We start from the raw sequence: 12,844 nt of genomic DNA, 5'->3' as shown, positions 1-12,844 counted from the left end.
TTGGTTCTCCGGGTCAGGACGTCCATCTCCTTGGCCTTGCTGACTGTATCTTTTCCCCTGACGAAGGCTCTAACTCGATCCATAAGATTGTCAAATATGGGCGGGAACTCCTCACCCAGTTTTTCACATAGCTGTGCGTGCTTCAACCCGTTGATAAAGCTGCTAATCTTCATTACCTCAGGGACATCTTTGATGTTCATACTTTCCTTAACAAACCTCTCCATGTATTGGTTTACCCTTTTGTTGTCCCGTTGCCTTAAGTGCATGATCTCGTTGGGGTTCTTGATCACTTTCCTTTGCTGAGTGAAGTTTCTCAGGAACTTCTTGCTCAGCTCTACGTAGCTGTCTATTCCCCCGGGGGGAGGCTATCGAACCAGATCCTGGCTCCCTCCGTCAGGGTCTGGATGAACATGTGGCACCAAGTGGGAATAGGCCATCACCCTAGTTGTCCTGCACCTTTGAAGGCATGTAGGTGATCCTCCTGGTCTTGTGTTCCATCGTATCTGTCGAAATTCAGGGGCAATTTGAGCTTTGGGGGCATGGGTGCCTCAGCGATCCTTTTGTTGAACTTTGAGACCTCGGCTAGGTCTCGAGGCAGATAGGGTTGGTCCAACCCACTGTCGTCTTTGTTTTCCTTCTCCTTTCCCTTTAGCCCTTTTCCTCTTATAATGTCCTCCCTTTCCTCTGACGTCATTTCCCTCAGGTCCGTCATGAAAGTCTCTAAGGAGTCGGAGTTATCGTTTTTGTTATGTGGGCCGGCTTCTCCCTTGCTGGGTGGTGTGTCAAAGGACGGCCTGGCTTTGAGACTCTCTAGCCTCTCCTGCCTCTCTAAGTCCTCAAGGTGCTTCTTGAGTTCTTCTTTGTGCATGGCCACGAAGTCTGGGGTGATAGTGTTTCCTTTCTCTGAGTCCCCTGTCTGATTCTCATTCTCTTCCTCGTGAGTGATATCTTCTACTAAGACTGCATCGTTGGTACCATGTACCGTCTTGATGGTTCGTAAGCTAGGAGGTGTTGCCATGTCGTCCTTTTAGGATGAAGGGTTCTTACAACGTCGGTGGTTTTTCGAGTGGGAAGATCAGTCAGGCAACCGTCCCACGGATGGCGCCAATGTCGAGTCCTCAAGTCACTGATGACGTCCAAAGGATCTCGCTGACGTTGCAATGCCCATGTTTCTGTCTTCTACAAAATAGAAAACCGTTAGCCTCATCACGGAGGGCCCCGGGAGGGGGATCCGTGACCAAGCTCCGGCGTGAGAATATGTAAACTTGCCGGAGATAAATGAGAAGCTTATTCCGACAAGTATGATCGCCGGAATATTCTCCTTGGTGTGGATTCTAGTAAGTGAATTATTATGTCGGAATTAATGAGGGTATATGATGATCAGAATAAATGAGAGTGTAGAGCATTTAGTGAGAGTTTTCTTATCCTTTTTGAGTAGATACTTACCTTCTTTATATAAAGGAGATCGCTTATCTCCCTTGGAAAACGGTACCGAGATGATCTAACGGTATCTTACTGTCTTTGGGGGACTCAGACACGTGTCTGGGCCCCAACGGTAAGATTAGGGGCTTCATTTAATGAGGCCAGCAAGATTGTACCATGTTTCCGGCGATCTCTTTCCCCCTATCAGTCAAGCATTTAATACCCTGCAGCATCCTTGGATCCTTTCTTCTCTGTTTCCCGCTCATTTTATGTGTACAAGACTTTTATCAGAGAAAGATGTTAGCGTTGGGCTTTAGCAATTGGGCCCAGACGATAAGAGCCCAAGACGGGTCATGTTGGGCTACCAACTGGCCCGTCGTCAACAATATTTATCTAAATAATAATAATAATAATAATAATACTAATAATAATAATAATAAGAAGAAGAAGAAGAAGAAGAAGAAGAAGAAGAAGAAGAATATCCGCTAAGAAAAGGAATCTTCTTAAAATTCAAAATGATACAAAACAACTTCATATATATACTTTCGTCTATAGACTTTTACATGAAAAAAAAACCTCCACAAAAGAATTCAATTTTTTAACGACAAAGCAATTCAAGATGAAACATCCGTGTTTAAAGACTTATATGTGGAAGAAAAATGTTTAAAGACATGTGGAAAAAAAATCATAAAGTAAACTTCATAAAAATTTTTGATAGAAATTATTTCACAGACAAAATAATTCAAAATGCAAGCATAAGGAAAACTTCATATTTTTGTTGAAAGTCTTCTGTATGAAAAACCAAAAGCATAACTATGTTGTGTCGAAAGACAAGATGATGCCCATAAAACAATCTAAAATTGTCGATTCTTTTAATCCAAATACGACGATTGACGATGTCTGAGTTTCGATGGTCGTATCAAATTTGAGAGACAGAGAAGGTTAACGGATTAACTGAACGATAGGGAGAGATGTTAATCTAAAAGCCTTTTCTTATATAAAATAAAAGATAAACACAAAAAAAATAACCAACATCATTTTATCAACACTATTTTCGAACAAACCTCCTATAAAAAAAACTGAATTAAATAAAAACACAAAAAGTATAATAAAAAGGGAAAAACAGATAATAGAATAACCGAATAAAACATATAAAAGGATCTAATAGGTTGGTTAGAGAATAAAAGATAAATGCAAAATAGAAAAAAAAAAAAACACCAATTAGGTAAATATTTTTTAGAAAACTCCATTTTAGTAAATATTTTTCCCAACAACACTAGTTTGAAAAAACCACTTGTAATGAATGGCTTTACATTAAGTCAGTTTTCATTGCAATGTTAAATTTTGTTATGTTTTAATATATTATATTATGTTTTCATTTCTTTTTTATGTTTTAATATATAGTTTTTTTTTAAAGAAATAAAGTAATTTGCAGAATGGATTTTAAAGTTTGGTGATGGTCTCTTTGGTGAAGAAAATGATGGTGAGGTAGATATCAAAATTCCAGATGATTTACTTATTCATGATCAACTCAATCCTATTTCTTTTCTTATTTCATTTACATATCCGGACATATGATCAACTCAATCATATTTATTTTCTGATTTCATTTACATATCCGGACATGAATAAGTGTTTGTGGGATTTAACGTATTTACAACAAAGAGCCATTCTTGCTCCAACAAATGAAGTAGTGGATTTTATAAATAGAGAGTTGTTAGAGAATCTGTCTGGTGAAGAGAAGATTTATTTTAGTTCAGATAGTTTATGTCAATCTGAGGAAGAATCAGAGATTAACATGGCATTGTTTTCTCCTGATGTGTTAAACAATCTTCATTTGTCTGGTTTACCTAACCATAAATTAGTATTGAAAGTTGGTGCTTTAGTGATGTTACTCAAAAACTTTGATCAGGCAAATGGATTGTGTAACGGTACACGTTTACAAGTCACGAAACTCGGAAAAATTGTGATTGAAGCAAAAATTATCACATGAACTAATATAGGTCACCATACTTTGATTTCAAGACTGAAGATGAGACTTTCTGTTAAAAGAATACCAGTGAAGATTTCTCGAAGACAATTTCCACTTTCACTGTGCTTTGCTATGACAACAAAGAAAAGTTAAGGATAATCTTTGAAACGTGTTGGTTTGTATCTTCCACGTCCAGTATTTAGTCATAGCCAACTTTATGTTGCTGTATCTAGGGTAAAAAGTAGGAAGGGGTTGAAAATTTTGATTTGTGATAAAGCAAAACGAGTTTGTACAACCACTACTAATGTAGTTTACAAAGAAGTTCTACAAAACCTATGATAACATGTTGTTATCTCATAGTTGATGACTTTTGAACATGTAATTGTATCTTCTACTTACTCATATTTATTATAAATTTTGGATGATTTTTTAGGTCGAAAAACATGTAAGAAGTATTATAATGCTTTATAAAACTATGATACTTATGATATTAGTATTAGGGGATGGTTCAAATGAAAACCACTTTTATTGTGAAAACTCGAAAACTAACTAAAAAAAGCCTAAAAAACACACAAAAAAAAATTTTTTTCAATTTTTTTTTATAAAAATCGCTAGTTTTTATATATAAAAAAAACTTTTTTTTTAAAAAAAAAAATTGTGTAGTGCACATGTGTAATAATACACATGTGTAGTACACATACATATGTGCAGTATTACACATGTGCACTACACAAAAAAAAAATTTTTTTTTTTTGAAATTTTTTTTTTTATATTAAAAAACCTGCGAAATTTTGATTGCAAAAAAAAATTAAAAAAAAAATTTTATGTTTTTTTGGCTTTTTTTAATTAGTTTTCGAGTTTTCACAATAACTAGTGGTTTTCATTTGAACCTTCCCCATTAGTATTAACGCGTTAAATTTATTAGATGTGATGATTTTATTAAATGTTAAATTAGTGTATTATGTATATTGTTGTAAAAAAGTATTTATGAATTTAAGAATACTTCTGTAATTCGTAAAGAACAGTGTATAGTGATTTATGTTTTTAATAAATTTTTGTATAATTTTCTAAAAACCACCTGTGTTTTCACACGTATTTTACTAGTATTTTACGTGGTTGTGATAATAGAGGAATTGAAAGATAACATGATAACACACACCACAACATTCTGCCACGTGGCAGATATCTAATCCATAGAACACACTATTTCCACATGCCCCTTCCCTCATCCTCACTTCATATCTCACCACCTCTCCTTCCTCATTCCTCTCCAACTACCACCACCACCATGGCAGCCGCAACCACCACCCTCACCGGCACCATGGCCAGCACCTCCTTCCTCCGCCCCCAACCCACCACCTCCATGAAACCATCCGTCATGTTCGGCCTCAAGTCCTCTAACCGCGGTGGAGTGACCATGATGGCCACCTACAAGGTCACCCTGATCACACCCGAAGGAAAGACTGAGTTCGACTGCGCTGATGATACCTACATTCTTGACCATTGTGAAGATGCTGGTATTGATTTACCATACTCATGCAGGGCCGGTTCTTGCTCCTCATGCACAGGAAAAGTTATCTCCGGCACCGTTGACCAGTCTGACCAGAGTTTTCTTGATGATGACCAGATTGAAGCTGGGTGGGTGCTCACTTGTGTGGCTTATCCAACTAGTGATGTTGTTATCGAGACCCACAAGGAGGAGGAGATGACTGGTTAACTTTTTTTTTTTATAGATTTGTATTGAAGATGAATTGAATGAATGCCTTTACATTAAGTCAGTTTTCATCGAAATGTTAAATTTTGTTATGTTTTAATATATTATTATGTTTTCATTTCTTGTGTTTTAATATATAGTTATGTTCACTAGACTTCATAACCATTAGAAAATGAGTAGTCTAACATCACATTAACTTATGGTTTCTTGAAAATGGTATTATATATATTTGTAATCCTTGTTAGTGTTTTAATTGTGTTTTGAATTGAAAACTTTTAAAGGGGGTGGCGGCGTAACTTGTTGCTCGACTACCTGCCATTGCTTTGTAATTGCCCTTTTTCGTGTGAAATGATATTGTCATTTAGTAAAAAAAAAAAATAATTAACTTATAAGTTTTTTTTTTTTTTTCAGTGAAGGCCGTTCTTGGATAAATCTTGTTATTGCTAGAGTGATTTGAGATGATAGTTATCATGTAATTTATAGTGGATTGATTTGCATGATTAAACTTTGTAAGTTTCATTTTGTGATTACAGGATTTATAAAGTGGTCAAGTGTGATTAAAGGAACACAAAATAGTTTTTATTTTGGTATTTTTTGCATTGAACATGCAGTTTCCTCCAAACATATAGATGATAAATGATAAATGTATAGATCCTAATGTTTTCTGGACCACATATAATTGATTGACTAAACACCCATTAGTTATTTAGGTTTCAAACTCAACTTAATTTTGTGTATACCATGTTTAAAAACTTCAATTTGGAAATTTAGGTTTTTGGTAACATAACATAAACATGTTTTTCATCTTGAAACATTCATTATAGCATGTGGTTGAAATTGCTACAAATGATAATGTATGTGTTTTTAAATGAATTTCTGTAAGCTCTTTATCCACTACCCGTTTTTATCTTGAATTGGTGGAGCATAATTAAACATAATGGCGATGAGGGAAGAATATGTTACTGAAAGGTACAGACGACAATCAAATCTAAATGGCTCTTTTTGGTGTAGAATTGGCCACATCACTTCTAAGTAGGACTGACAATAAATATCTATATAAGACACGATTAGATATGTTTATATAAAAAGTACACAACGTGATTTTTTTACTTTTTAAAAATAAACATAATTATGATGTTAGGATCCATCATTTTTTCTTCTTGGTACATAAAACGTAAAGCTGTGTTATAAACATGAGATATAAAGTAATGAAACGAGTTGTATTCATGTTTAATACTTGTGTCACACGCTTCGTTAGAGACCTATTAAACCCGATAAGACACGATTTGTCAGCCCTACTTCTAAGATCTTCTAAGGTCTGCAGAGGACTAACCACCACCACCGCCGGACCCGTCAACCACCACCCACCACCGTCCACCACCTACCACTGTCCATCACCAGTACCACTGTCTACCACGATCACCGTCCACCACCACCCACCACCACCGTCTGTATACCACCACCAGTTTATTTTAGAAGTCTACATACGTTAAAAAAACAAACAACCTTCTTGTCACACCCCAACCGATGGCGGAATCATCAGAGCATGGCACTGAGCGAAACAGATTGTCCATGAGTTTCCATAACAATTATCATCACTATTTAGTTTAAATTAACACGTCCCATACCGTGTCCCAAATAACAAACAAATTATTACAGATAACAACTAGTCAAATATTCTGTTCCGACAACTCAGATTTAAATAAGACAAATAAATATTGTTCAAATGCTCCTAAAGACCCAGCCTGACAAGATCTACAGACAACTATGCTCTAGTTGCTTTTTCCTGACAGACAACTATTTGTTGGGGGCCTCTAGAGCTTTATTCTAGCCTCGCTTTCCTAGCAAGCAAACATCTTAAACACCTGTCACATACGTTAAATAAAGTCAATACATAAAATGTAAAGGTGAGCATACATGTTTGATAATAGCATATAGAGTTCGAAATAGTTTACGCATAACCAGCACGTACACAGAGGAAAACGAAGCATGTTAATTATCGACATGGACCTATTGATACCAATGACTGCGGGTTGACCGTCCGAGACGGTTCGCAATACATGATTACCATCGTAATCCATGCAAGTAATTGTCCTTAACAACCCCCGTGTGAACGGGTGCTGAGTCCAAACTATAGTACTACGTCGTTAAGGCAGGTAGACAGCATTCCACGTGTAAACACAATCAACAAGCATTCATTTAGTCACGTAATACATGCATATTGGTTAGCGTTCAAATAGTTGAGTAGCGTGATCGATTGTGTTTTGATATAAGTAACGTATGTAACACCCAAAAGTGCTAAAAGCAAAATGGGATCGAGTATACTCACATCGTTTGATTTAATGGATTGAATGGAGCGCTTGAGAGGGGGGGTTAGCCTGAACAGTTCGATAGTACAACGATGAAGAACACATAGAATGGAAACAAGTGTAAGTGGGTCGAACAGCCTGGTCGATCGAATAGTTGGTTCGATCGAGTGGGTTGTTCGTTCGGCTAGACAATCCGTTCGGACAGTATGTTCGATCGGCCGGTAGGCTCGATCGGCTGGACTGTTCGAGTGGATTGTTTCTTCCTTTGAGTAGGATGTGTTTGTGTGTGAGGATTTGAACTTTTGAAGTTTTCGTTGTAGTATTTGAGAACACTGAAGTATTCTTACCTTTCAGGTCGATCGATCGAACAGTCCATTCGATCGGTCGGCATAACCGATCGGTTAGGAAGTTCGGTAGTAGTCCTCATCAGGATGTCACTCAATCGAATAGCCTACTCGATCGAATAGCATGCTCGATCGGGTGGCATTCCTATACGACAAATGAATTGAAAATCGACTAAGTGTTGAAGCATAGTATCTCATGATCCGAGAAGTAATGTTGACGAACAGCTGTTCGATCGAACAGTACCTCGTTCAATACCATACTTCATGAAATTGTTAAGTGTGGGGCCATATGCTAACCGATCGGCTGGCATGTCCGATCGGTTGGGCTGTTCGTTTGAACAGCCTAACCGTTCGGCCAGCATCCTGACCTGGTCGGCCGGTTCGTCTAACACTTGGCTGTTCTGATTATTTGACGTTATATCAAGGTAGTTTGACAACGAGCTTAACTAGGGAACCTCCGTTCTTACTTGTTTCTCCTGCTCAGACAGGAATCACCCAAGTCCGGCCGGTGAACGGTTCGGAACCATGGTTTCATGTTTAACCCGAAGTCGGTGAACCTCGTAGATAGAATCCGGATCTTGAATCACACAACCATTGGAATGATTAGTGAGTTGGCTCAAGCTCCGTTTCTACCGGTTTGAAGGCATTGAGTGTAAAAGAGTTGAAAGAAAGTTGGAATTCCTTCTTTCAATCCTTCACATCGTGTAAATGTTTAGATCTTTGATAGATCTTAGCTTGTTTATGTGGAAATCAGTTAGATCCGAGCTATTCATGGTGGATTAAAGCCAAAACATGATGTTCTTGAAGAACACCATGATGACATCATCCAAGAATGCTTAGATCTTGGTGATTTCACGGTTAGAAATCAAGATTTGAAAGATAGAAAGGTGTAGGAGCATGTTTTGATCAAGAAAGTACAAGATTTAGGATGAAAACTTACCGGAATCGAAAGAAATCTGAGAAAAGGAGGGGAGCACGAGCTGGTCGGTTAGAGCTTTCCAAAAGTGGTAAAGAATGACAATGACAGCCCTATTTATAGGCTCCAAAAGAGGAAAGGGCTGGCCGATCGGCTGGCATCCTGATCGGACAGCCTGCTCGACCGGACAGTCTGTCTGATCGGCTGGGCTGTTCGATCGGCTGACAGCCTGATCGATCAACAACCTGGTTCGAGTGCCCGGTGAGACGATTTTCGATATTTCGATTTCAATTGAAGACGATAAGAATACGATAGAGTTTCCTAATCAAATTACTTTTAATCCCAACCACTATATCTAACATACAATCACCTATACTTCAACCTATCCTTACGTTACTATTCGTCGTAATTCGATTTCGATTGCATTCGATTTGAGCTTCGAGTTTCGATTGATCACCACACAAAACATAAAGTAAACACGCACAGGTAACACATAAGGCACACATACGCGTATAGCAACAACCAAAGTTCGTGTAATTCGAGATTCGAGTTCGATGATGGTTAGATCGGTTTGCTTACTGATTAGTTAACTTTATCGCATTGTTACTTCCTACTATTCACAGTAGTAAGTCGGTTCGCGTCGATTACACATTCGATTACTTTGATTCTTCCTTGGTTACAACACTTACTCCACATAATACAATTAAAACATAAAATAGACTACTTACAGTCAAAGAAAGTCAAAGTTGACTTCGACTTTGACTTTGACTTTGACATTCGAAAACACGGGGTGTTACACTTCTTCTTGCAGACTGCAAAGGTTTGATCCACCTGTTCTTCTACAGATGTCTGCATATGAGGTCCGCAGACTGAAGACATTTTACCTCTTAAAAACAAACAATACCTAAATGTGATGGGTGAACTCGAACCCTGATACATTCTAAACGGATTGGAGGTAGGGGTAATTGTAACACCTCGAAATTTTGAGTCCAATGATGTTTTGACACGTGTCTTGAGTCTACGCGTGGCATTTAATGTTTAATAAAGGACTAATATTGACAAACCTTGAAAGTATGTAAATTCGAGGGTTATAAATGTCAAACAAGGGTAGTAACCCTAAAAGATGCTCGTACCTTCAAACGAATAAATCATGGATCGTACGGAAGCGAAACGCGGAAGAAAGTGAGAGATTACAAGCTGCGATGGGTTAACTGTGTCAACATGTTTAATTATACCTCTGAGTGACCCTTTGACATATCCGAAGCCTTGTAACAGTAAAATACGCTCACTAAAATATAATATATAAATTCCGCGAAGTTCCGTTTTAAAACGAGAAACTTATGACCAAATTCGTACGAGAGGGGTTAAAAGCGTCAACTATATAAATTAAGGCTTTCCGGATAATAAGTAAACTATCTGGGGGCTTAATAACACGGGTAAATAACGCGAGGTCCTTAATTATAATTAACCGAGGGCCATCTCGCAAAGTTACCCCTTCAAACCCGAAAGGTCAGGGTATTAATTACCAAAGATTTTAGTAATCATTGTAAAAAGATTTAAAAAGATTGTTTCTTAACACCTTACGGACCGTAAAGGTCATGCCTTACGGACCGTAAGGGAGTGAATGATTAACTGAGATCCGCCACAGGCTTACGGACCGCAAGGCCTAAGCCATACGGTCCGTAAGCGATGCCCAGCGACAGAAACTTGGCTGTTGGCTGTTTAAAGCGGTAAAACAATTAAGGATGGGTTTCCCAGAGGCATGGGCGCCCCCTACTCGACCCATAACACCTAGAGACACATGCCATTCATCCATGATCACTTGTAGGCTATTGTGTAATGATCTAAGAGCCATTTGAACACTATAAATAGACACATTGTGTGCATATGTTCACCACACCTCAAACACACTCTTCTGATCATACTTGGAGCTCTCAAAGCTTTCTCTTAGCATCCTATTTCGTGTCAAGCTTCTGTAAGTCATTCAAATCCTTTGTGGCTAAGTTTTTCCTAGTTTAATAGCTAAAAATCAAACCGTCGTAACTACGGTTTGACTTCAAGATAAATCCTTAATGGCTCAGTCGCTTGTCGAATCAAAAGTGGTTATGTGTTGGTATTTATGTGGGTAATAAACCTCTGAAAGGGTTCCCCATGATCACCACTCTAACTAGTTCAAATGTCGAGTCAAACGTGTACTTAAAAAGTCAACAGAAAGCTATTTTTGCGATTTATGCATAATCTGTAATATAAACGATATGCAACCTGTTTAGACACTCATAAAACATGATAATAAATATATAAACTTGTTTACGCTCGTTTGATTCGGCCATTTGCTATATTAACCCGGTTCGGAGCCGAATGTCGCAAAAGTTTGACTTTTGCTTTGACTTCAGTTCTGACCCGTTTTTAGTACAATGTAGATATGCCTTAGGACTCTCTTAGGACAAGGTCACGTGTTGGTATCACCCTCTGTGACCGGTTCGTTGTTTATCCGAGTCTTTTACGCATTTCCGTTAATTACTTAAAAGTTGACCGTAACGCCCTTTTTAAAATAAAACGAGTATTTCGGACACGTGAAGGGACCATAACCTTGCTTACTAAACCCTAAGCATGTCCCTAAAGTTTCACGCCAATCCGAGGTCTAGAATGGGAGTTATGCTAAATAGCGCATTTATAAGAAACTTTTGTAATAAGCGGCGCAATTAGCATAACGCCTACCTAAACCAAGATTCCGTCACCAAAACTTTTACCCACTGTAATAAAATAATATTTTTGGTATTTTTAAAGATTTTTAATAAATTTTAACCTGCTCATAACCTGCGGTTATGGCTACGGTTCGGTAAATACCGAATATGCCCTTTTCGGCCAAAACTTGAGTTCTACAAGGTCTTTTGACCCGATTCCAGTTGCTACTAATTTTAAATAATAAATAAGATATTTTAGACTTGTTAAACTGATCGGGAAACTCAGGTTTCCTGTAGAACTCGGTAATCCCTTTAAAAGTCTTTAAAATGACCGGAAAACCCCAACGGGGCGTATAATGAACTAAAACTCGTTACGGGCATTATGGAAGGTATCCTACTGATACCACAACCTCTTTAAAGTATATTGACTTAGGAAAACAGTGTAGGACTCCTACGGTTACCCGTTGCGCCTATTGCGCGCACGGTTCGGCTTATGTAACTAGTTTACATAAATTAGCCGATACGGGTCAAACCATATCATTTTGACCCCAAAATCCAGAGTGTGAATATTAAACCCATATAAAACAACTCTCCGAACTTGTTGGGTCAGAATCACACTCCATTCTCGGTTTTCGCCTTTCACGCGATTAAACCGTATCTATCCTTCGAAACTAACCGGTCCAGGCTACGGCTAATATAAAGACCCGTTAGGATTCTAATAGGTTAATTTAAACCTTTGTTCCAGAATAAGGAGCCCCAGTAAAAGATACCTGTGATTTACTGATTAAGGAATATACATTGCAAAGGTAAATACTTTTAACTTATTTTCCCTTATACGGGCTTGGCTTACGGTATATAAAATACCGCTTGATTGAGCATCAAATAATTCCATCGCTTAGGTGGTTAATTGTTTGATCGGCTCATTTAAACAGTCTTGTTACTTAAAAGCCTTTGGGGGGTTAATGACCATGTCCCGGATATCCTTGGCATCATTCGAAGAAATGGCCACGACCTTGACAGTCGGGTGTAGGCGTACACCCGGTATTATGTCTATATTATTAAAAGACGTAGCCAATGGTTTACCCACCTCGGTTTTACGCAAATGTGGTGTGTCTTTTGATCTTTAACCCGGACAGGATCCGGGCTACTGAACGTATAGAAGGAACATGTAATTCGTTCACAAGATTATAATTTTAAATAATTCTCCCAAGTTAAACAAATATGTTTATGCCATGTGCATCCAAACAAAATTTCAATCATTTTACAAAATGAGTCAGTTGATTGTATTTACCAGTGTAAACTGACGTATTTTCCCAAAAAGATTAAGTGCAGGTACTACACGTAATTGGCTGGTAATAGCTCCCTAGCATCTAAGGAAGTCTCGCAAGCTTGATGTCTATCTGTTGAACAATATTTTTATTTATTTTGATCCATCCTGTGGATACTATTCAACTACTTGTGATACATTTGGATATTACAATAA

At 37.9% G+C, this 12,844-nt stretch overlaps 2 protein-coding genes across 2 annotated transcripts; both read left to right on the top strand.

Annotated features, from left to right (window-relative positions):
- The first annotated feature begins 3,046 nt into the window (after positions 1-3,046).
- On the top strand, positions 3,047-3,415 carry LOC110881673. The gene has a single exon (XM_022129865.1). The coding sequence runs from the start codon at positions 3,047-3,049 to the stop codon at positions 3,413-3,415; it is 369 nt and encodes a 122-aa protein (XP_021985557.1).
- A 1,131-nt stretch (positions 3,416-4,546) lies between these two features.
- LOC110885080 (ferredoxin) lies at positions 4,547-5,228 on the top strand. Its single transcript, XM_022132781.2, has one exon. The coding sequence runs from the start codon at positions 4,608-4,610 to the stop codon at positions 5,109-5,111; it is 504 nt and encodes a 167-aa protein (XP_021988473.1). The 5' UTR covers positions 4,547-4,607; the 3' UTR covers positions 5,112-5,228.
- The last annotated feature ends 7,616 nt before the right edge of the window (positions 5,229-12,844 follow it).

The sequence above is a fragment of the Helianthus annuus genome, chromosome 10 (genome assembly GCF_002127325.2).
Source record: "Helianthus annuus cultivar XRQ/B chromosome 10, HanXRQr2.0-SUNRISE, whole genome shotgun sequence".
Lineage (NCBI taxonomy): Eukaryota > Viridiplantae > Streptophyta > Magnoliopsida > Asterales > Asteraceae > Helianthus > Helianthus annuus.
Note: the sequence above shows the minus strand (reverse complement) of the source record. Positions and strands in the feature narration are given on the sequence as shown.

Excerpts from the sequence above, each read along its gene's own strand:
- LOC110881673 (XM_022129865.1), top strand. The coding sequence starts at position 3,047 with ATGAATAAGTGTTTGTGGGATTTAACGTATTTACAACAAAGAGCCATT.
- LOC110885080 (XM_022132781.2), top strand. The coding sequence starts at position 4,608 with ATGCCCCTTCCCTCATCCTCACTTCATATCTCACCACCTCTCCTTCCT.